Below are 23,572 nucleotides of genomic sequence, written 5' to 3'. Positions count from 1 at the left end.
CCTAGGTTCAAATCTGGCCTCAGCCACTTCCCAGCTGTGTGATCCTGGAAAGTCACTTGATCCCCATTGCCTAGCCCTTACCACTCTTCTGCCTTGGAACCAATACCCAGTATTGACTCCAAGACAGAAGGTAAGGGCTTAAAAAAAGTAAATAAATAAATAAATAAATAAATTCAATGTTGTGTTTCTTTGAGGGGACATTAGAAGAATCTAACACTGAGGAATATTTTGGAAGAAACAGCCAAAACAGAACAAAAACAACTTAGGGAACCCAACATCCAAACAAACTTGGTTCATATGAGGTGGGAGAGTAGAAGAATAAAGGTGGATTGCACACTCAGTTTGTAGAATCTTTTCTAGTGATTTAACATAGCTTGTATGTATATAATATTGAACATGACATGCCTAATAGTCTCAATAAAAACAAGTGGATAGCTATAGAAAAAGAGCAAAAAGAATATCCAAATAGTTATCACTGGATATATTTATTAATAAGATGATCTGTAGTATTATTCTACTCAAAGATGAATAGATAACAGATGCTCTTTACAAGAAATCATGAATAGTCTCAGAAAACTTTCTGGTAATAGCCATGGTTGTTATTCAGTTGTTTCTAATTCTTGACTTCCTAGGGGTTTTCTTCGCAAAGACAATGGAGTGGTTTACCACTTCCTTCTTCAGTGGATTAAAGTAAACAGAAGTTAAGTGACCACACAGCTGGTGAGTATCTAAGAGTAGCCTTGATTGCAAGTCTTCTTGACTCAAGATCTAGTGCTCTATCCACTAGGCCACCTAACTGTCGCCAGTAGCCCTGAACTTTGAATCAAAAGTCATATTTCTAACTGGCTACATGACTTTTTTGTTCAGCCAGGTCCAATACTTCATGACCCCATTTGGTCTTGGCAAAAATCCTGAAATAGTTTGCCATTTCCTTCTACAAATGAGGAAACACGGGATTAAATGATGCCCCCTTTTTTTTTTTAAACTTTCTGTCTCAGAATCAATACTGTGATTGGTTTCAAGGCAGAAGAATTATAGGGACTAGGCCACAGGGGTTAAGTGACTTGCTCAGGGTTACCCAGCTAGGAAGTGTCTGAGGCCAGATTTGAACATAGGACCTCCAGCCTCTAGGTCTGGTTCTCAATCCACTGAGCCAGCCAGCCAGCCAGCTACCCCCAAGGTGAGTCTTTCTAATTCCAGATCCAATACTCCATCTACTATGCCACCTAGCTGCATGATTTCAGGTAGATCCATTAACTACACCTCAGTCTTTTTTGTAAATTAATGGATTAGATTAGGTCACTGCTAAGGTTCCTTCCAGCCTTTACAACTTCACTGATGTTTTATCTAGAGGCTCTTTTTTTCAACCATGTAATAACTTTAGATATGAAAAGAATATGTTATTTATTTGGATGATGGGTATCATATGCCCATTAACTGACATTGGACAGCAGTTTTCACTAGGAAAAATTAATTTTGAATACATGAAACTGGCAACTATTCCAATCCCTGAGGTTGGCTTTCTATTTTCAGTTGTAGTTGTCATTTTGGGCTCTAGAGAAGATTAAGTCAGAGAGGAAGTATCTGTCTTCTTGCACCCTTCCTTTTTCTAAAGCAGCAACAAACTCTGAGCAGAGTACAATCTGGATTGGATTACTTTGGCCATTTATATTGATACTATATTTATATCCTTTGATGTCTCCCCCCTTCCCAACCTACTCTCTAAATTTCTCTTTGAGGTCACAGTCCTAAATGACCCATTGATTGAAAGAAAGTCAGGCACTTAATAGCATAATTAAGATGCTGACAAACTGCCTTAGGGGGGAAATACTAGGAACAATGAAGAAATCCAATGCCTTTCTCTAGAGAAAAATGGAAAAAAAATAAAAAAGGAACAAAAGGGAAAGAAAAGACCTTAAACAAACTATTATCCTAGAAGAAAAAATGCTATGAAATAATAAAGTTGACCCATCAAAAGAGTATGAGTTGGAAAAAAAGGAGTTGGTTGGGTTTTGTTTTTTTGTTTTTGGTTATTGCTGTTGTTGTTGCTTAAAAGCAGAGATGATATGTTTTTGAAGGTTTAAGAATACAGACACTTTGATCCTGGATCTGAAAGAATGAAAAGCTGTTAGTGAGCCAGTGCTGGCCTGCTAGTGTTTATACCACAGTAGGCAAAAGCCATTTAAATACTTTCATCTTCTGATTAGACATCAGGGTCAGCAGTACAAGGAGTTTCAAAAATATAACCTAATCTGTGTTAACAAGATTTTATTTTACCTACCCTCAAATTATCCACACTGCACATTGATTTAATTGCATGTAAATTCCATAAAGTCTCTCCTCCAGTAGAGGTAAACACTACTCTGGAATATCGGTCACCTGGTTTTAGAAAAAGAAAAAGGTTCATGAATTCAAATATTTTTGTAAAGTTTAGGTATCAAAAAGAATTTAAGCTGGAAAATTAGAAATTAGTTATATACAATAGTTATATTTTTCTTTCCATATATCACAGTAAAGCTATTTAAGGGGGAAAGATTTAAAAGCTGTATGAGAATCTCAACTCCATCAAAAATTATAGATTAAAAAAATCCAATTTCATTCCAATCACTTTTTCAATGCATGTGTAGGAGAGTTTGAAGCATTTTCTAATTAATTTGAAAAAAAAATAGTATCTCTAATCTCTTTACAATTAGAGAGCAAAACCATAAGAACCCTAGATGGAAATTAATTTGAAAGCTCTCTTTCCAATTTCATAGCATCACATTGTAATGGAATATTAACTCAAAGGATGTTATACTTGGGAACATCAAGAAAAAAATCACAAGGATATTCCTACCCAGATTTTAAATGGAAGATAGTAACTAATTTAAAATCACTGCAAAATGGCCAGCTTATGTACATAGAAAAGCTTATTTTTAAGATGAAATGTAAAATCTTATTAATATATTGTTTTTTATAAAAGCAAAATAAAATAATTAGCATTAACTTTATATCAAATAAAGATAATTCATGTAAGTTGGAAACAAAAACAATTAGCAAGCTCATAAACTACTTATTTCCATAAATGTAGCACCATGGTCTTTGTCTTTCTATTTTTTTTAAACCCTTACCTTCTGACTTAGAAAATGTTAGTTCTAAGGTAGAAGTGTGGTATGGGCTAGGCAATTGGGGCCAAGAGACTTGCCCACAGTCACGCAGCTATGAAGTGTCTGAGACCAGACTGAACCCAAGACCTCCTGTGTCTATATCTGGCTCTCAATCCACTGATCCACCTGGCTACCCCTGGTCTTTGTGTCTCTTGACCCTATCATAGGGTCTATGATCTGTTTTGAGGTAGGTACGTCATCAGTGTCCCTAGACAAAAAAGAAGTGGAGGTGGGCACCTAACTGCTAGAAATAACATTTGAATCAATGGTACAATTAACATATGAAATACTGAGTTTAGCTTTTGGGTAGGTAAATACAAAATATAAATTCAAATGCATTTTAATTTGTCTAATAATAACTATAATCCAAACAGAATTTAATTTAGAGGTTTAAAAAACTGCTTTGACTCTAGAAATATAAAAAAAAGCAAAAACTAAGGAACTTGACTTTTCTCTATGAGGATTTTATTTGTCCTTTAGCACAAACACAACTAACAGGAATCTTTCACTGATGTGAATTTTTTTTTGTACCCTTCTTTTGTGAGAAAGAATGAAATGGCCAAAAACCCCACCTCAAAAAAAACTATGAAACAAAACCCAAGATAATATTAGGAATATAAAATTCCAGGTTGGAAACAAAAACAATTAGCAAGCTCATAAACTACTTATTTCCATAAATGTAGCACCATGGTCTTTGTCTTTCTATTTTTTTTAAACCCTTACCTTCTGACTTAGAAAATGTTAGTTCTAAGGTAGAAGTGTGGTATGGGCTAGGCAATTGGGGCCAAGAGACTTGCCCACAGTCACGCAGCTATGAAGTGTCTGAGACCAGACTGAACCCAAGACCTCCTGTGTCTATATCTGGCTCTCAATCCACTGATCCACCTGGCTACCCCTGGTCTTTGTGTCTCTTGACCCTATCATAGGGTCTATGATCTGTTTTGAGGTAGGTACGTCATCAGTGTCCCTAGACAAAAAAGAAGTGGAGGTGGGCACCTAACTGCTAGAAATAACATTTGAATCAATGGTACAATTAACATATGAAATACTGAGTTTAGCTTTTGGGTAGGTAAATACAAAATATAAATTCAAATGCATTTTAATTTGTCTAATAATAACTATAATCCAAACAGAATTTAATTTAGAGGTTTAAAAAACTGCTTTGACTCTAGAAATATAAAAAAAAGCAAAAACTAAGGAACTTGACTTTTCTCTATGAGGATTTTATTTGTCCTTTAGCACAAACACAACTAACAGGAATCTTTCACTGATGTGAATTTTTTTTTGTACCCTTCTTTTGTGAGAAAGAATGAAATGGCCAAAAACCCCACCTCAAAAAAAACTATGAAACAAAACCCAAGATAATATTAGGAATATAAAATTCCAGGTTATATCCTGTAGACAGTACCAGTCATTACACACACACATGCACGATGAGACATATTATTTGGTTATATACTGGTTATACACTATATTTATATCTATATATAACCTTTACATAACACAAACCTCTATTACAATGATATTACTTGGTTATATATACTATATTTATCTTGTATCTCTTCAATGTCTTGAATAAATGGAAAGAAAAGTATAGATGTTATATATAACTAATCTCTAATTTTCCGGTTAAAATTGCTTCCCATACCTAAATAAACATAGTATATGACCAAATAATATCCTCACAAGGAAGAGACAAGTTTATTAGTTGTTGTCTTCTTTATACTTTTGTAGGGAAAGCATTTTAACTTCTTTGTATATATGTGTATATATACATGTATATAAATATAAAAATATACACATACATATAGAGAGCCATACCATGAAGACTGAAATTTAGAATAGAAACTATGAGAAAGACACATAAGATTCAATGAGATTGAGTATATTTCAAAGAAATGTAGGAATAAAAATAGTTTATTGTCTGAGGTCAATTTATCAAAAATTCAGTGAACCAAAACACTCTAGCTACAGTAATTCCAGTTATTCAACTAAATAATGTGTGCGTTTGTCATAGTTATAACAAAAGGTCCTCCTTTGATGTTCCATCATAGTTTGGAAGTGACTCTGGGTTCTCAAAGACTATATGTCAGCAAAGTGAAAACTCTGGCAAGACATAGAAAGATGGAAAGACTTCAAGTACAGCTTTTTCTCTAAGGAACACATGGTTAAGTTCAGAGAGACTCATAACGAGAGGGCTGACTCTGGTAATGAACTTTTTCAGGCATAGCAATTTATAAAGGCCATCTTCTAAAGTATCTTTTTTTTTTTAACCCTTACCTTCAGTCTTAGACTCAATATTGTGTATTGTTTCCAAGGCAGAAGAGTGGTCAAGGTTAGGCAATGGGGATCAAATGACTTGCCCAGGGTCACACAACTGCGAAGTATCAGAGGCCAGTTTTGAACCCAGGATGTCTCGACTCTAGGCTTGGCTCTCAATCCACTGAGCTACCCAGCTGCCCCCTTATAAGGTATCTTTGAGAGGTTGTGATATGTATCAGAACAGTATCCATAAAGATGAAATCATTCATACTTATATATAAGTAACATACATACATATCTACATCTCCCTCTGTCTGTCTCTCTCTCTCTCCCCCCCTGCCTTCTCCCTCCTTTCCTCTCTCTCTGTCTGTCTAGTGAATGCTTCTTGTCAGAGTGATCAGAAGGGAGGATAGAGAGCACTGGGCTTTATACCTACTGGGGAAGATGAAATGGAAGCAAAAACTTCTTTTTAAAAATTATTTAAAATTTTTTATTTTTTATTATTTATTTATTTAATAATAAATAATAATATATTATATTATATAATTATATAATATAATATATAATAATAAATAAAATAATAATATTTATTATTTAAATATTTAATTTATTATTATAGTTTATATTATATATTTATATTATATAATAACCATCATATCATCAAATATATTTAAATTGAATTTAAATATAGATACATGTATAATATGTTCAATACATAAGAATATATTCTGAATATATTATTCTTATTTCTCATTATTTTCTTATTATTATTCTTATGTATAAGAATATATCCAGAATATATTCTTATGTATTTTCTAGAAAATTTTAAAAATCCATATTCCTGGAAATTTGGAATTCAAACAGAAAACAACGTATTGAATTACAAATCTGTGAGAAAAATCTTTTAAATAGACATAGGGGGGTTTAAATAGGGAAAAATATGTAGCAGCAAGCTAAAGAATTTTATTAGATTTGTATCTATCTAGAGAGGTCAATTAATCAATAAACAAGGATTTATTACAGGCTTACCATGTGCCAGCTGAGTAGATTTTTAGTTGTCTAAAGTTCAACTTATTCAAATATTGAAATATGAAGTGTTAATTAAGTTAAAAATCACCTCAAGTATGACAGGAATAGGGAGATAGTCCTTGACAGTTAAACCCCCCTCTTGTATCAGTCTAAGATTGATGAGCACAGGCATAATTAAAAACTAGGAACCTGCCAAGGGACTTGCTGTTTATACACTATGAGACTCACTTGGAATATCGCAGAAAAAGCTGTCTTTGTGGAAGTTCCATTCAGCTTGTCTCTTTTCTCTTTCATAATGATTGTCTGACCATCTGTCATCACGATGGCTGAAATAGAAGCAAAAACTTTTATCTTTTAAACCACAACTATTTGAAATTTGCTTTGATAGATCTAGAGAGATGAGAAGAATATTGCTCCTCAAAAATCCAGGCCTCTTCTGGCTCATGATACTAAACACCAGAAGGGCTATTTAAAAAGCAACCTATATCTTATTGTTTTATCTCTAAAAAAATAAATAGATCCTAAGAGAAAATATTAAATTACATCAGACTCATAAAATTCTGTAGCAAAACATAGTAATCCATTAAACTTCACAATGAACCTTGGGTTATGATAATTATTACTCACATTTATATGGCAATTTACCTTCACAATGCATTTTATATAATAGTGGAAATTTGCCATTTTCAGAGGCTTTGCTCATTATAATCTTGTGAGGGAGGCAGGGTAAGTATTATGATTCTCATTATACATATCAGATAACTGAGGCTCAAATGGCTATGAGGCTAGAAAGCAGGAGAGCCAATCTTCCTAAAATATGTCTATTAAACTACACCATTTGTAAGGCCTCACAGAATGCTACCTTTAGTAGAATGCTAGCCTAAAAGTCACCCGAACATGAAACCGTTACCTTTTGACTTGTTCCTCTGCATATTTAAAAGGATAATTTGCTAGTGTTGCTTTGTATCCTGTATTTTTCACCATGTTATTCCATGTGACCAGCCTTTGGCCTATTGCAGTCCCTCTTGGTTCAAAACCCTTAGGCAAAACATAAATCTTCATTAGTGTATTTCATTTCAGATTAAATATAGCTTTAATAACATCTTGGGAAATTTGATGTCAGAGTGAGGCATAGTTTTCATTAGAAAGCATAGTTCCCTTTACACCAATTGAAAAGGTGAAATGCCTTACAGAATAAGATGACCTGATGGAAGAGTGATCACCTACATTTACAAGACAGGTATTTGAGACTGGGTATCTTTTAGGTGCCTCAGGTCAAACATACTCATTAGGAGCTTATTTTTCTAAATCCTTTAGTAAACTAATTTCTGGTATAAGCTGAATGACAATGAAATGTTATTGATTTTTGTCATTATATATTATAGGATTCTGTATCACAAATTCTTGGTTTAAATATACACATCACTCCCCTTTCTTCCTCCAAATAGGGAAACTTTTGACTTAAAAATTATCATCTGCTATACATACAAGAATTGATATAGTTTTTCTCACAGGAAAAAAAATCACCACGGCTCAATGGGTTTATAAAAATTTTATGATAACATTCTGATTCTCTATGCAGTTTCTTATATAAGGCAAAATACCATAAAAACCTACATTTGTTACACACATGGCATAAATGTGGCCTTTTAGCTGGAACTTGACACCAAAAAGTAAGAACTCTTGAATTCTGATGGTGACTAAAGTTCCTTGGCCTCTTAAGACTCATAAATAAAGAAAACTCATTTTTCAGCCTTTTTTTGGAGATGTGATTTAGATGAAAGGATATTAAATGTATGTCAGGTCTCCATTGCTTGATGTGATGATAGACAAAGAATGGGAACCACCCAAAGTCAATCTGTTTTGGCATTTTTCCTTACCAGCAAAGGGTCTGAGAAGTCAGGAAGATCAGGCACTAATATTCCAACCAGGGCACAGACCACAATGAGTACAGTGCACATACCCAATACCACCACAGGCCAGTCAGCTATCAAGGCCGCATAACTACAAGGAAAAAAAAGAAATAAGGGACTTAGAAATAAGAAATCAGTCTTTTACTTCATAAGAAAATAAAGTGCTTTTATGAAATTCAGTGGTGCCATGTTATTGTTTTTTTAATCCTTCCTTTCTATCTTAGTAACAACTCTAAGAGCAAGGGCTAAGCAATTAAGTGTGCAGGTCACACAGCTAGGAAGTATCTGAGGCCATATTTGAATTCAGGCCCTCTCAACTTTAGGTCTGGTGCTCTATCAATTGTGCCACCTAGCTACCCCTGATCCCATGATTTTTCCCTTCTTTTACCCAGACGAAGAAACTCTGAGAGAATCTAATTTAATAAAAGGAATAAAAAAAAATTAAATTAATGTAACAAAGAAGATTTTAAGAACTTCTCTTATTCTTGCCAAATGCAGCTTCCTTGAATCTTTGTTAGGAAAACTTCTGTTCCTAGAACATTACTCTTCAATGCTCATAAAATGTAATTCATCAGTTCAGGCTATTTAGCTGCTTCACAATTTAAGACTACTTCTGGCTCATCTGAAAATAGGCTGCTGGCTCAGAAATTTAGTGATTAAAATTATGAGTTACTTCTTTAAAATTATGTTGGCAGTTATAAATATAGTTCTGAAAAAGCTCTTCTATGTGCCTAGGAAGAGATAACTTTTTTAATAGGCATGTATTTAAAATTTATAAGGATTCTCACAATAAGCTTCATCTGCAGATGAGAAAATTAAAATATATTTCTATTTTAAAGTATAATCTCTACAATCAAAATATGAAACAAATATTTTTCAAAGCTATCATTTTACAGCAATCATCTTAGATAGAAATTGGGAGATATAACCCTATTTTCTCATATACAAAGAAATGTAAGCATTAGGGCAGGAGAGTAAGTTTGGTCAGAGCCAGAGAACTTTAGCTGGAAGTTTGGTTGTGTCAAGTGTTATCTGTGTGACCTTGGGTAAGTCCCTTAATTTTCCTAGGATTCAGTTTCCTCCTGTATAAAAGGAAGGGGTTGGACTAGAAGGTTTCTAAAGCCCCTTCTAGTTTTAGAACTCTAATTCTGGCAATGCAAAACAAAGCTCAGTCAATCAAAGCTCCAGACTAATAGGGTTATGAGCATATTGATCACTGTCCTCTCTTTATTTTTTATTTTTTTATTAAAAAAAAAAACAACCCTTACCTTCTGTCTTGGAGTCAATACTGCGTATTGGCTCTAAGGCAGAAGAGTGGTAAGGGCTAGGCAATGGGGGTCAAGTGACTTGCCCAGGGTCACATAGCTGGGAAGTGTCTAAGGTCAGATTTGAACCTAGGACCTCCCATCTCTAGGCCTGGCTCCTCTCTTTATTTTAAAGGGGAAGTAACATAACAGTTAAATGATTTGCCAGTCTTAGAACTCAAGGTAATAGTAAAGTTAGGTCTCCTGAGATCTCCTGGCTCTGCTCTATCCTATTAAACAACACTGTTGCTTCTAGTACCTATTAAATACTATGATGCTGAAAATAAAAAAAAATTGTAAAAAATTCTTTTGAACTCACTCATAATTTTTTATTCATATAAAATCTTCTCCCTCGATCCTCTGATGCCAAGGATTTGGCGGGAGGGGGGGGAGTGTTAAACAGAAAATGAAAGAAATAAAGTTTGTGGTTTACTGTCTCCAATATAAGTCACTAGAAAGCAAGTTCTGGAACATATACTCATTGCAGAAAAGCTGTTCTGACTAATTTGGTAAATGAAATACTGGAAACAATTCCTCAAATGCTTTTAAGAAAGCACATAAATCATAATTTGTGATTGTGGTTGTTTGAAAGTAAATACCAAATGGTCAGCAGCTTTCAAATTTCTACAACACACACACACACACACAAATTCTCCATATTTGACTTCCTCCTCCACCAAATGCAAACGAAGATCAAATATACTAGAATATAATGCACAAGAAAGGAAGTTCTGGAACACACACACGCACACTAATCACAATGGGATTCATTCATCTTACATTTTAAAAATATCAGCCCTTGAACTGAAAACAGCCTCAGATTTAAACAATTATAAATTGTATTTTATCAATTGATCCAGTTTTCTTTAGGTTGGATCAATTTTTTTACCCTTTTTAACAAAGGAGGAGCTTTGTTTTTTAATAGAGGGTCACAAATTACTTGGTTGTTCAATGATGAATCAATTAGTCCAAATAACCGTTTTTTAGATTGGTTTTTGTTTGTCACACCTTAGCATAGTAGTTTAAGAGAGTTTAAGAGAGCTTCATTTGATGATTGTCTTTCTTCTCTTTGAAAACACTTGGTTTTGATTTGATAGCCCAGTTCTATGTAATAGATGTGTGCTGACTACAGACAGAAACTTTATACCATTGATGATTTTAGCACACTTCTCCTGAACACTTACTTAACCTTGCTAAATCCAACTTGCTAAGTCCAACTTCCTCATCCAGCAGATGTTTAACCTTGCCTAGAGAAACTGCTATAGTTCAGGAATGAGATCCTTTAGCAGATACATTATCATGGTGTGAACACTAACCCTAATAGCCAATTTTATTCATTCTTAGGCCAACCTCAGGGAACTTGCTGTTTCTTCCAAACACTGAAATTCCTACAGATATTTCTGTTCCTACAGCTGCCTAAACAATATCCTGTAGATTAAGTAACTCTATAAGGACTTTATGTCCTTTGTGAAGTGTGGCTAAGACTAGAATACCAAGGCAAGAATCTAATAAAGTAGGAAAACTGGAAAAGTTAAGGAAATTAAAATGACCTATAAATCCTCTGTTATGATTCCTCTTGAGCAAACTATTCCTTTTCCTAGGTAGTCAGGGTTATAAAGAGGAACTTGAACAATATTCTTTTGTTCTTTAAAAAGTAAGACATAGGATCATTGGAATTCTTAAGAGGACTAATCTCTTGGCCACATTATCATTTTATACACTTCCCTGTTCTTTTTCTGGTTTCCTTCCTTTTCTTCTTTCCTAATTCCCTTCCATTCTTAACAATTTCTTCCTCCTTTTCCTCCTCCCCTCTCTTTCTCTTTATCTATTACCCCCACCTCATTCTGAATTTTAGATCCATATCTGTCCATCTGTCTAGTCTAACTAATATCCTGGGGATAGACTAATTTCCCAGGTGCCTGGCTGCTATGCATCCTATTCACCTAAGTTGTAAGCTTCAGGGCCCTATCAGCTAATTATATAATATCATGTTTCTTCACTGAACAAACTTTCATAGAGTTCCTACTATGAGCAAATTTAAACCACAGGGTACTAACAACCAATTATGTAATGAATGATTCATTCACTGAAAAAATTTTCATAGAGCCCCTACTATGTGAAAATTTAATCACCCTATACTTCAAGGCTCCAAAGTCTTCAAAAAAAATTTTTTTAAGAGGCTGATGATATTGAAGTTAAGAAGTGATTCCATTATGGTATCATCACAGCAAGTGAACTGGTAATCTAAGATAAAATACATCTTCACGCGATTTCCTAGTCAGTACTGGTATGGTAGAAAGAATACTAGTTTATGAGGCACAAGACTGTGGTGTCAGTCTTAGGACCACAACTAACTCACTGTGTGATGTTGGAAAAGTCATTCTGCCCTTCTGAGTTTTAGTGTCTTTGTTTATAAAATATGGAAGTTGGGCCAGATCATCTCTAAGGTCTCTTGCACTCATAAAATGAAATGATTCTATTCTACTTTTGACAGTTTTCATAACCAAGGTAAATCTTTATTAATACAATGCAAAATCTCATTGTTTGTATATTCATTTTAGTCCATATTTACTACCTAGTTGCTCTGGAAATGCACTGTGTACTTTCTTGAAAAGTATTATTCCTAGTTCCTACTGAATTTTCATTCTTAATTTAGTTCTATGTTTCTGAAATTCTAAAGTGGCCAGTCTTCCCAAGATCAGAACTATCTCCTGCTAATTATATTAGAACATAAGTTCATTGTGACCAGAACCTAGCACAATGCCTGGCACAGAGAAGGACTTAAAATACTTGTTGAGGGGCAACTCTACAGTGGGTAGAGTGCCAAGCCTACAGCCAGGAGAACTTAGTTTCATATATGGCCTCTGGGCAAGTCACTTAATCTCAATTGCCTGGATCCTGAAGCTCTTCTGTCAGAAGGTAAGTGTTTAAAAATTTTTTAAATAAATTCTTGTTGACTAATGATCAAACATCTAGTTGAAAAAATTGCTGAACATTAAAAAAATTTCCTTTTCCTTTGGATTTATATCAAGTTTTTCAGTATGTTGTCAAGTAATCACTGTGCTTTCATATGAATCCACTGAAAGTGATGCAATTCTATTCTTTAATAAGTGTCTTCTTTGACAAGGTCTAAGTGTTTCCTAGTGGTTAATCCCTGAAACAAAAGACTAGGATCTGAGTTATTTTTCTAGCTTTTCTTCAGATTAACTCAATATCCATAGACAGGCCAGCCAGACTTCTTTATAACTCAGTGTTTCTCCTAAACACATGAGCATATACCAACAGAATCGTTTCTAAGAGCACTAGGATAAAAATTAGTGGACATAGATATAGCTTATTTTATTTTTTAGGTCTAGTCTTAGCGGTGATAATTTAAAAATATAAATAAATGGCATTTGCAAAACACTTTATATATATCATCTCATTTGATTCTCACAACCCTGGATGCTATTATTGCTTCCATTTTACAGATAAGCTTAGAAAGATAACTGAATTGCTCAGGGTCACTACCAGTAAAGTTTTCTATCTCTAGGCCTAACAGTCTATCACTGTGCAATCTACCACCAAGACTAATTGTGTAACCTTGGGTGAACAACTTAAGCTCTCTGTGACTTAGTTTAATCATCTGTTAATACTCTAAAACTCCAATGGTTTTAGGATCTCATCAGTGTGGATATTCTTTCCAATGATGCAGATAGCAACTCATCCATGCCTTCCTATCCTGTGACTCCCATTGATCTCCTCCTCTGTGGTTGCCATAGAGGAAAGGGAGAGTACACCCAACATGACAGGAACCTCCTTTAATATCACAGAGATGTTGATAGAGCACACAATACAATACAATTTCTTTTTCAATAATGCATTCCTTTGATGACAATATTTACATGGATTTTCATGCGTAATCCCTGGTTTGTAATGAGTTGCAGGATATTCATGCCCACTTTGTTCTTTTTTTTAAACCTTTACCTTCTGTCTTAGAACCAGTACTGCATATTGGTTCTAAGGCAGAAGAGTGGAATGGGCTAGGTAATGGGGGTTAAGTGACTTGCCCAGGGTCGCACAGCTGAGAAGTGGCTGAGGCCAAATTTGATCCCAGGACCTCCCGTCTCTAGGCCTGGCTCTCAATCCACTGAGCCACCCAGCTGCCCCCTAAACTGTATAGACTATCCATTTTGTTCTTCTTCAATATCCTATGGAGGAGCTTTAAACAAAGAGGTAAGCAAAAATCTTGGGTACTATCATTATCCTAAAAAAGACAACCAAGAGAACATCAATAATAACCAACTCTACTTTCCTATTTATAGAAAATATTAAAGTAAATAATCTACACACAGGAAAAGACATCCTTGATAATGGTATTTATAAGGGGAAAGGCAGTCTTTCTCAAGAGACTTAAAAAAAAAACCATTACCTTTTGTTTTAGAATCAATACTAAGAATGGGTTCCAAGGCAGAAGAGCAGGAAGGTACATGCAAGTAGGGGTTAAGTGATTTGCCCAGAGTCATAGTTAGGAAGTATCTAAGGACAGAATTGAAGCCAAGACCTCCTATTTCCAGGTCTGGATCTCTACCCACTGAACCACCTAGTTGCCCTTCTCAAGAGATTTTCAATAAGGAGGTCTGACCATTCTCTAAACAAATCTCATCATATGACATTGAAAGATGTAGATCCAACACGATCCAACCATATTTATTATCATATTGAAAATAAAAAAGGATTTTTATTTGGTAGAGTAAAATATTATATCCCAAATAAGGTGTCTCCTATATGTATCAATATTATGTGTGTCATATAGGTCATATACCTTCTCTGTCTTAATGAACTATGAGATTAAGAGAAGATAAATTAACATAAGGCTGTTTTGGAATTGAATAAACTATAAAGATAAAAAGTGCACCACAAACCATTAGTCGTAGAATGTTTATTAGTAGCCTTTTAATACACAAGCTATGCTTTTTTAGCATATTTTTATCCATTTAGCATATTTTTATCCATTTCCTCTATATTCCTCTTCTTTCTTTCTTCCTACCTCTCTGCTTCTCTAGGCTCAGCTCTATGTTTCATGTTCATGTTATTATTAAATTTTAAAAAGAAAGTGAGGAGTACTTTGTGATCCATGTGGAATTATAACCACAGTTGCTGCCCCTGTGGAAACCATCTACAAACTAAGGAGTATCAAAAAGGATTTAGGGCTCAGCATACATCCAATAAACTACTCTGATGTCTCTGTACTTCACATTTTTTAAAATAACCTAATGCTATGCATAAAACAAGGAGTGTTATTTTAAGCTAAGGAGGCATCCTGCAATTGCTTTGTTGTCTGTTCCTGGGCCCAAATTAAAGAAGGTACTGTCCATGTCTTAAGGAATTTCTCAGGAAATATAAGGAATATAGATTCTTTCTTGTGTCAGTACTGTAATAAACTGGGAAAGTATGTTTTTATGCCAGAGGTAATAAGATCAGATTGGGTCTTCTATCTCAAAATACTCTGAACATTATACTCCACTTGGGAAAAACAAAATAAAAACTGTATAAATTTTTCCAAAGGTAAAATTCTTGTTTATTTCAGAAACTGGTATTATTTCTAGAAAAACTGAAATTCATTTTCTTGGCATTAGTGAAACATATTTACTTGAATAATCTCCTGCTCTTTTCTTTTCTTCCTTTTTTTAACCACAAAAGAGGGTGAGAAGTTGAAATTGACTTATTCAAATTACTTCAAGGAGAGGATAATTTCCCTCAGCAGGCTTCACCACTATCAGCATTTAGAGTCCCTTAGCTAATAAGGGTTTCAAAAGCCACTTATAGCTGGGTAAATATAATAGCTTTATAACCAAACTTTCTCAGGATGGGAGTGTTCTGGCTAGTTTAAACTTAGATTAGAAACTTCAAGGTCTTATTTTCTTTTGTTTTGATGCCTAAGAAAGAGAAAATCCAGTTTGGTGTAATAGAAAAGGGAATGAATTTTAAGTCAGTGGGACATGAATTTTAATCATAGCTTGGCTACTTTTTACCAGTGTGACTATAACCAAGTGCCTTCATCTCTGTAGACATTAGTTTTCCCAGATGTAAAATGCAGAGTTTGAACTAGATGACCTCTAAGCTCCTTTCCAGATCTCTATAACTACTGTTTAAAAGATTCTATATGACAATCTTTTGAGAGAGCTATCAACATACAAAGGAATAGGCTTTGCCCAAAATAGGGACTTAAACAGGTTTGTTGATAGGATTCTCTCAGTTTGATCTCAAAATATTAAAGACAAGAACAGATAAATCATCACTTAAATGAACTCCACTATAAATTTGACCAAGGACCAGAAAAACTTTCAGAATCATATTTCTCTAAGTACAATTAAAAGCAGAAACCTAATTTATTACAAATAAGAATAGAAACTAAGGCAATTAGATAGTACAATGGATAGAGTGGAATCAGGATGGATTTAGAATCAGGAAGACTGGGGTTCCCTTACTAGTTGTGTGATTCCTGGGCAAGTTACTTAAGCGCTATTTACCTCAGTTTCCTCATCTACAAAATGAAGATAATAATAGCAATTACTCATAGGGAGGGATTATGAGGATAAGAAGAAATAAAGTATGTTAAACCTTTGGGAACCTTAGCATGCTATATAAATGCTAGTTATTAAGATGATTATAGTTAAGGCAAATAAATGGCTAATTTTGCCAGAATATAAAAGATCATTCTTTCAGAGATTTAGAACTATTGCTGTAGCCCTAGGAGAAAAATTATGAAAATAAAATCTTTTCTTTTAGGGTAAAAAAGTATTTTTTTTTACCTTTTTGGTAATTTGAAAGGTCTGGATGGTCTGAAAAAGAAAAAAAAAGTCACATTAATTGTAAACAAAGTACTATATCTTACAAGTTATACAAAACTACAAATGTACATAGAAAGACAGTACCTTGGGTCAGTGGGTCACTCAGAAAGACTTAAATTCAAGTTCTGTCTCTTGACATAGTACTTGGGCATGGACAAGTTACCTCATTTCTCAATGTTCTCAAATTAACTCTTTAAAACTCTTAGAGAAGAATTACACAAGTCGACAAATCAACAAGTATTTCACCGCACTGTGTGTGTGTATAAGTTCCTCATAATGTGGAAGTGAACCTCTGTTCTTGGAGGCTTGTAAACAGAGTACAAGTTCTGAAGAGTTTTGCTGAGCTAGGTAGATCCCTTCCACTTTGTTAGATATAATAGCACACAGGAATATATGTGGGCTCATTCTTCATTGGAATGTTAGCTCCTTGAAAACAGGAAGCACTCTGTTCCTTTCTATCCTCCACACTTTGCTTATATACTGCAGACACTTAAAATGCTTGTTAAACAAATGAATAAACAGTAAAATGGTGGAAAATGGGGCTAAGTATGTTAAGACTCACACAGTTTGGTACCAAACAAATATAACTTGGCTGATGGAAGTCTAAATGTGACATTCTTGTCTAACAACCAACAGACATTACTGGAAGAAATGAACTTTATCAATTTTAATATTCTTCATAAAAATGAAAGCAAAAGATAAAAGGGAGTTGATGCTAAGAATATGACTTAAAAGTTCACCTTGGAGAGGCAAGTAAAAGAACAAGCAGAACTGATTTTTACCATGAGTCTAAAGACCACTTCATGGAAGACTAGTCACACCTGATGGCAGTACTAATGATAAAACAAGACCACCATGAAAAGAATTGTAGTTTACATAGTGTTGCAGAGGATTAAGAGGCAAAAAAATAGGTGAAGGGGACTCAATATAATTCTCCACAACAAATACATTTTATTAATATCTTTTGTTTCTACATCATCTATACTTGCCTTATCTCATTCTCCACACAGAAAACCAACCCTTCTAATAAAGATTTTTAAAAAGGAAGGGGTCAACAAAATTAATCAACATTATTAAAAAATCTAACATTCTATATGGTGTTCTGCAGAGTGTTTCCCTCCTAAAAAAATTCAGAGGAGATGTCTCTTCATATTTCTTCTATATTAAATTAGTGTCTTCTTTGAAGCTTGGTGATTTTATTACAAATGTATTATATAACTTCCTTTTGAGAAGGAATAGTTTAATTTTTTATCCTTGTAGTCCCAAGGTCTAGCAGAGTGTCTGATACACTACAGGTATTAAAAAAAGAATTCTTATTGATTGATTGAAAGGTATTTTATTGTACAAAAAATCAAGCCATTCTCCAACTGATAAATGGACAAGGGACATGAATAGGCAATTTTCAATCAAAGAAATCAAAACTATTAATAAGCACATGAAAAAGTGTTCTAAATCTCTTATAATCAGAGAAATGCAAATCAAAACAACTCTGAGGTATCACCTCACACCTAGCAGATTGGCTAACATGACAGCAAAGGAAACTAATGAATGCTGGAGGGGATGTGGCAAAGTGGGGACATTAATGCATTGCTGGTGGAGTTGTAAATCTATCCAACCATTCTGGAGGGCAATTTGGAGCTATGCCCCAAGGGTGCTAAAAGACTGTCTGCCCTCTGATCCAGCCATAGCACTGCTGGGTTTGTACCCCAAAGAGATAATAAGGAAAAAGACATGTACAATGTAAACCTCAAAATTTCTTAGACTTATAAATGTTGGAAATTTCACCATTGGGAAATTTCATACTTGAAAAATTTCCTATTGATAGTGGGTCTTGGCTATTGGAATGTGAACCCCATTGGCATGAGAGTTTCCCCCTCCTCCCTTCTTAAGATTACTTTAGGACAGAAACCTTTTGCTGAACAATGGAAAGGACTTTGACCTATGCTTAAGCATAGAACAGGAATTTCTTTGAGTCATGATTGATTTTAGAATTGATACAATGGAGATACTTGGAATCAATCTCCACCCTACTCAGTCCTAACAGGATTGAGGAAGGGCTGCAGCATAGATCAAAATTTAATTATTCCAATCTCTACCCTACTCAGGTTAACAGGATTTAGAAAGGGCTGTAGCAAAGGATCAAAGATTTAATTATTTGAGAATATGACCTTCAGCAGACATGTGCAAAGCCAGAGACCTCTGGGCGGTCCTGGGTTAAGCTGGAGCCTCCATTGGCACAGGGAAATTGATGGACAGTGATTGGTAGATGTGAGAACTGAGGGGAGGCAACTTGGATGGTTTCCTTAAAGAGAGAGGGGTCTGGAGACTCAGGGGGTGGTTTTTTGAGGAGTTTGTCGGAGTGGTTGCAGTGTGCTCTGAGAAGCTTGCTCTGAAGGAAGCTGAAGGTGGGGGCTCTGAGACTGTTTCTCCATTTTGGTCACATGAGTAATAGGGACTGATCTCCTTTCTTTGCCCCAGCTATCTAAGGGCTTGGGCCTTTTGGCCCAGCCTAAACAGAAGGGGTATTTAAGCCCTATTCCCTTCTCTCCCCTTTCTCTCTACCTCTATCTCTCTATCTCTAATTCCTTTCTTCCTCCTGTTTGTAATTAAAACTCCATAAAAGGTTGACGGCTGACTTGAGTTTTCATTTAGGAATTACATAGCTGAATTCCTTGGCGACCTTAAATTAATATATATCAGTCTTTTAAAAGTTATTTCCTTGTCACAACAAACATATTCATAGCTGCTCTCTTTGAGGTAGCAAAAAATTGGAAAATGAGGGGATGCGCTTCAATTGGAGAATGGCTGAACAAATTGTGGTATCCGTTGGTGATGGAATACTGTTGTGCTCAAAGGAATAATAAAGTGGAGGAATTCCATGTGACCTGGAATGACCTCCAGGAAGTGATGCAGAGTGAAAGGAGCAGAACCAGGAGAACATTGTACACAGGGACTGATACACTGTGGTACAATCGAATGTAATGGACTTCTCCATTAGTGGCAATGCAGTGACCCTGAACAACCCAGAGGGATCTATGAGAAAGAACATTATCTGCATTCAGAGGAAAAACTGTGGGAGCAAAAACACTGAAGGAAAACAACTGCTTGAATACATGGATGGAAGGCATATGGTTGGGGATATAGACTCTAAATGAACATCCTAGTGCAAACATCAGCAACATGGAAATAGGTTCTGATCAAGGACACAAGTAATACCCAATGAAATTGCGCCTTGGCTGCGGGAAGGGTTGGTGGAGGGGAGGGAGGGAAATAATGTGATTATTGTAACCAAGGAATAATGTTCTAAATTGACTAAATAAACTAATTCAAATGGAAAAAAAAGAAAAGTATTTTATATGTAAGGATAGGGGGAAAAAGTTGAAAAAATGTGATAAATGAGAAGCTAATGGCTTACAAATTCTACAGAAGCTTCATGCCTAAATATTATAAATTCTTTTACCAATAAAAGAATCACATGGCACTAAACAGGATATGAGAGCATATTAAAAAGTTTCTTTTTAATAAAACTGAAAATATTAGGAAATAATGTCCTTTTCCAGACTTTTCCCTTTAGGAAAATGGGTAGAACAAAAATTAAGGCCTTTCTTAGGGAAATGAATTTAAGGCAACATTCAAGTTTAACTATTATCTAGATAATTTTATTGTCTTCCTCACCCTTGAAATGGGTGTTAGAACTTGCCCAATACAAGTCCCCCCATTGCCTAGCCCTTACCACTCTTCTGCCTTGGAGCCAATACACAGTATTGATTCCAAGATGGAAGGTAAGGGTTTAAAAAAAATAATTTGCCCAATACTTTCTATTCCATTAAAAGGAAACTTCTGATTTAGAAAAGGTACTTCTGATTTAGACAGATACTCTAGATCTCAGGGAGGAGTTTTATAAGTTCCAGAGAAGAGTGGACTAGGAGGAAATGGGATGGTAACTTGGTTACTTGACAAATTGTCATGCTAACCCAAACTGTTTTTCTCCACATTCAAGATTCCTATAAAGATTATCTAAATTTTTCTTGGGGCACAGAGTCATGCTGGAGGGTTGTATAGAAGCTTGTATATAGAATAATATTAAATTAACCAAAATTGTCTCTGGCTGACTTAACACTAAATACAATGCACATTATTATTTTTTCACAATGATAAAATAACAAATACTGTTACAAAATTGAACCTGATTACATTGTAACAGCTAGGAAACAAGCCTTGACATTAATAATAATAATAATAATAATAATAGCTAACATTTGTAAAGCACTTACTATGTGCCAGGTATTGTGCTAATTGCTTTACTATTATTATCTCATTTGATCCTTATAACATTACTGATGTAGTTTTGCATTATTTTGTTCTTTACTCTAAGAAATCAGCATTCTGACTGGACAGAAACAGTCAAATTTGGACAATGAGTATTTCTGATTCCAAGCCTGGCACTCTATACAATGCCACCTGCCTGCCCCCTACCCCAAATATTGTGTACCATTTAAAAAAACTTCCATGATGATGGTTTTTGTTTTCACATCATTGTCATTTCTCTAAGCCCTTCCTTGTAACACAGAGAAATAGCTAAACAAAACCAACTAAAACATTGCTCTTCATTCCATTGAAAGGAAACTTCTGATTCAGAAAAGATTCTCTAGATCTCAGGATCCAAGATGTGGGGCATCTGACTGTGCACAACACTGAATCTATAGTCTCCTACCTCACTACAAAAAGAGAACAGTTCATTTCCTAATCTCTGAGACAAAGACTAGGCATTACAATTACTTAGCAATCTACTTCATTTTAGAATTTTTCATTTTCACCATTGCAGACATTTGTATATATAGGTTTTCTACTATCTGGCCCATTTAAACAAGTTACTGAAGCATAAAAAATGGGAATTGGATAAAGGGATGGGCAATGAATTTCATAATCCATTTAACTGATATAAATCATTTGCCATAATAAGGAAAGCAAAAAAATCTAAGAACTGCCCCCCTAATAGAGAACATATATCCACTTGTCAGAAAGAGAAAAGACCACCAGCAATATCAGTTCGGAATATAAAATTATCTTATGAAGAAATAAGGAAAAAGATTATAATAGTATCAATTCAAAAATAGTAAGACCAGAAGAGGAAAATACATTCAGTTAGAAAACTTGGCAAGAAACCCAACTAAGTCAAGTCATCCTTAAGATATTTAAAATGGTGAATATGTAAGGACAATAAAAATGCAAAAAGTGGAAAAGAGAGCTAAATGAGTTTTTAAAATAAATTCTTTTTACCAGTAAGGATATAAGCCACCTTATATGATCTTTAATATCATACTCCCCAAAGTACTTAATGAGGAAGGAAAAATTGCACTTAGGAAAATAAAGATAATAGGTACACACTGACTATGGACAAACCACTTTATTCTTCTAGGCCTCATTTTTTATCTACAGAATGAGGATAATACTACTCTAGCACTGCCAGCATTATAAGGTTATTAGGGGGGAAATGTGTCATTTAACCTTAAAGTCTTTTAAATGTAGTCCATTTTTGTTATTGTAAATGAAGGTTAATAATACATATCATAAACACTATGTAAATATGAGTTTTATTGTCATTGCCTACATATTGTGGGGATTGGACAAAATGATCTCTAGGACTTTTCCAAATTCTAACATTTTAGATTCACCACTATTTCATATCCATTTTTTGTCTAACCTGGAATCTACAGCCAGTCTATCCTACTTTCTTTTAAACCTTCCTCATCAACCATTCTTCCACATCCTGTAAGAGCAAGGAGGATATTGGAAGGTATATGTTTTCCCTAAAATTTATTTGTGATGTAATATGTATAGGTACGTTTTAAAATCTTCAATTTTAACTATATTTATTAATGGACTTTTATGACATCAAAAGATCATTCAAAGACCCATAATTATCTTCTAATGCAAGGAAGTCAAATGGACTTGTAAGGTGAGATTTTGTTGCTGAGTATCAATGGAACTCTTGATCAGTTACTGATTTCTTTGGGTCTCAGCTTCCTCCTCTATAAAATAAGGGGGCAGAAAAGTCACATATATATTAAAATTTTCACAGCAGGAAAATTCAAAATTTTAATGATAGCAAGGTGGATGTTCACTGATTTGGGGAATAGCTAGACAAACTATGGCACACAAATATAATGAATTGTTGTACTATACAAAATGACAAATATAACAATTCAGAGAAGTATGAGAAAGATTTACATGAAATGAGGCAGAGTAAATAGAATCAGGAAATATACACAATAATCACAATATTTTAAGTGGAAATAATAATCTAACATGCCAGAAAGTTCTATAATTATAATGACTAAGCTCAGTCCTAAGAACAGATGTAGAAATAAATTTCTTTTCCTTAAATAGGTAGGAGATGATGGGTATGGGCTGTCACATATGTTTATTTTTGCTTTTCCAAAATTAAATTTTAATACCAAAAAGGATGCATTTTTCAAAAGGACCATACCTGGCTAGAAATTCCATACAAATTAACAGACTCTACTTTAACAAGGTAGGAAAACAAGAAGATTTTGTTCAATAAAGAATAGATATTCAGTTTGTTCAATTACAAGAAGATATCCCTTAGGGAAAAAAACTTTATTTTTTATATTAAAAGTTAATCCAGTATATTTCAGAAATTATATTAATGTTAGTGATGTTTGTCTCTTTTGACTGTTCAGAAGGGATGTCTGATGTCACCTTCCTCACATGAAGCTACTGTCTGCTCTTTAAGGTTTCTATTAACCATTCCATTGTCTCATCAAGGCCTGTGCCTTTAGTTGCTGATGTTTTGAAATTTTGACATTTTTGATCCTTCAAGGCAGGGACCCCAAATGGATTTGCCATCTTTGTGGGAGTCATGGCTTGTTCCATATCCTATTTATTGGCAAACACTATTAAAATTGCTTTCCGTAGTTCTTCTTTCAACATGGCAACTAACTTTGGCTTAGAAACTGTTGTGGATTCTATCACAGCTGTCAATCATATAAATGACTGCACTGTGTAGGTTAATTTTGTGGTACTTAACAGTCTTTGTTAAAAGAGAAGGCTGGTAGAGGAGA

General features: G+C 34.5%; 1 protein-coding gene across 14 annotated transcripts in view; it reads right to left on the bottom strand.

Moving 5' to 3' along the window:
- Window positions 1–23,572, bottom strand: part of DISP1 (dispatched RND transporter family member 1) — a 303,781-nt gene that overhangs the window by 13,444 nt on the left and 266,765 nt on the right. For all 14 annotated transcript variants that reach the window (XM_056815972.1, XM_056815979.1, XM_056815977.1 and 11 more), the window contains 5 exons: window positions 16,449–16,478; window positions 8,318–8,441; window positions 7,348–7,475; window positions 6,666–6,763; window positions 2,282–2,379 (listed from right to left, as the gene is read on the bottom strand). In XM_056815972.1, coding sequence (XP_056671950.1) covers window positions 2,282–2,379; window positions 6,666–6,763; window positions 7,348–7,475; window positions 8,318–8,441; window positions 16,449–16,478 — 478 coding nt within the window. The remainder of the gene's footprint in view (window positions 1–2,281; window positions 2,380–6,665; window positions 6,764–7,347; window positions 7,476–8,317; window positions 8,442–16,448; window positions 16,479–23,572) is intronic.

Source organism: Monodelphis domestica, chromosome 2, assembly GCF_027887165.1.
Source record: "Monodelphis domestica isolate mMonDom1 chromosome 2, mMonDom1.pri, whole genome shotgun sequence".
Lineage (NCBI taxonomy): Eukaryota > Metazoa > Chordata > Mammalia > Didelphimorphia > Didelphidae > Monodelphis > Monodelphis domestica.
This window is presented reverse-complemented; position numbering and strand designations above follow the sequence as displayed.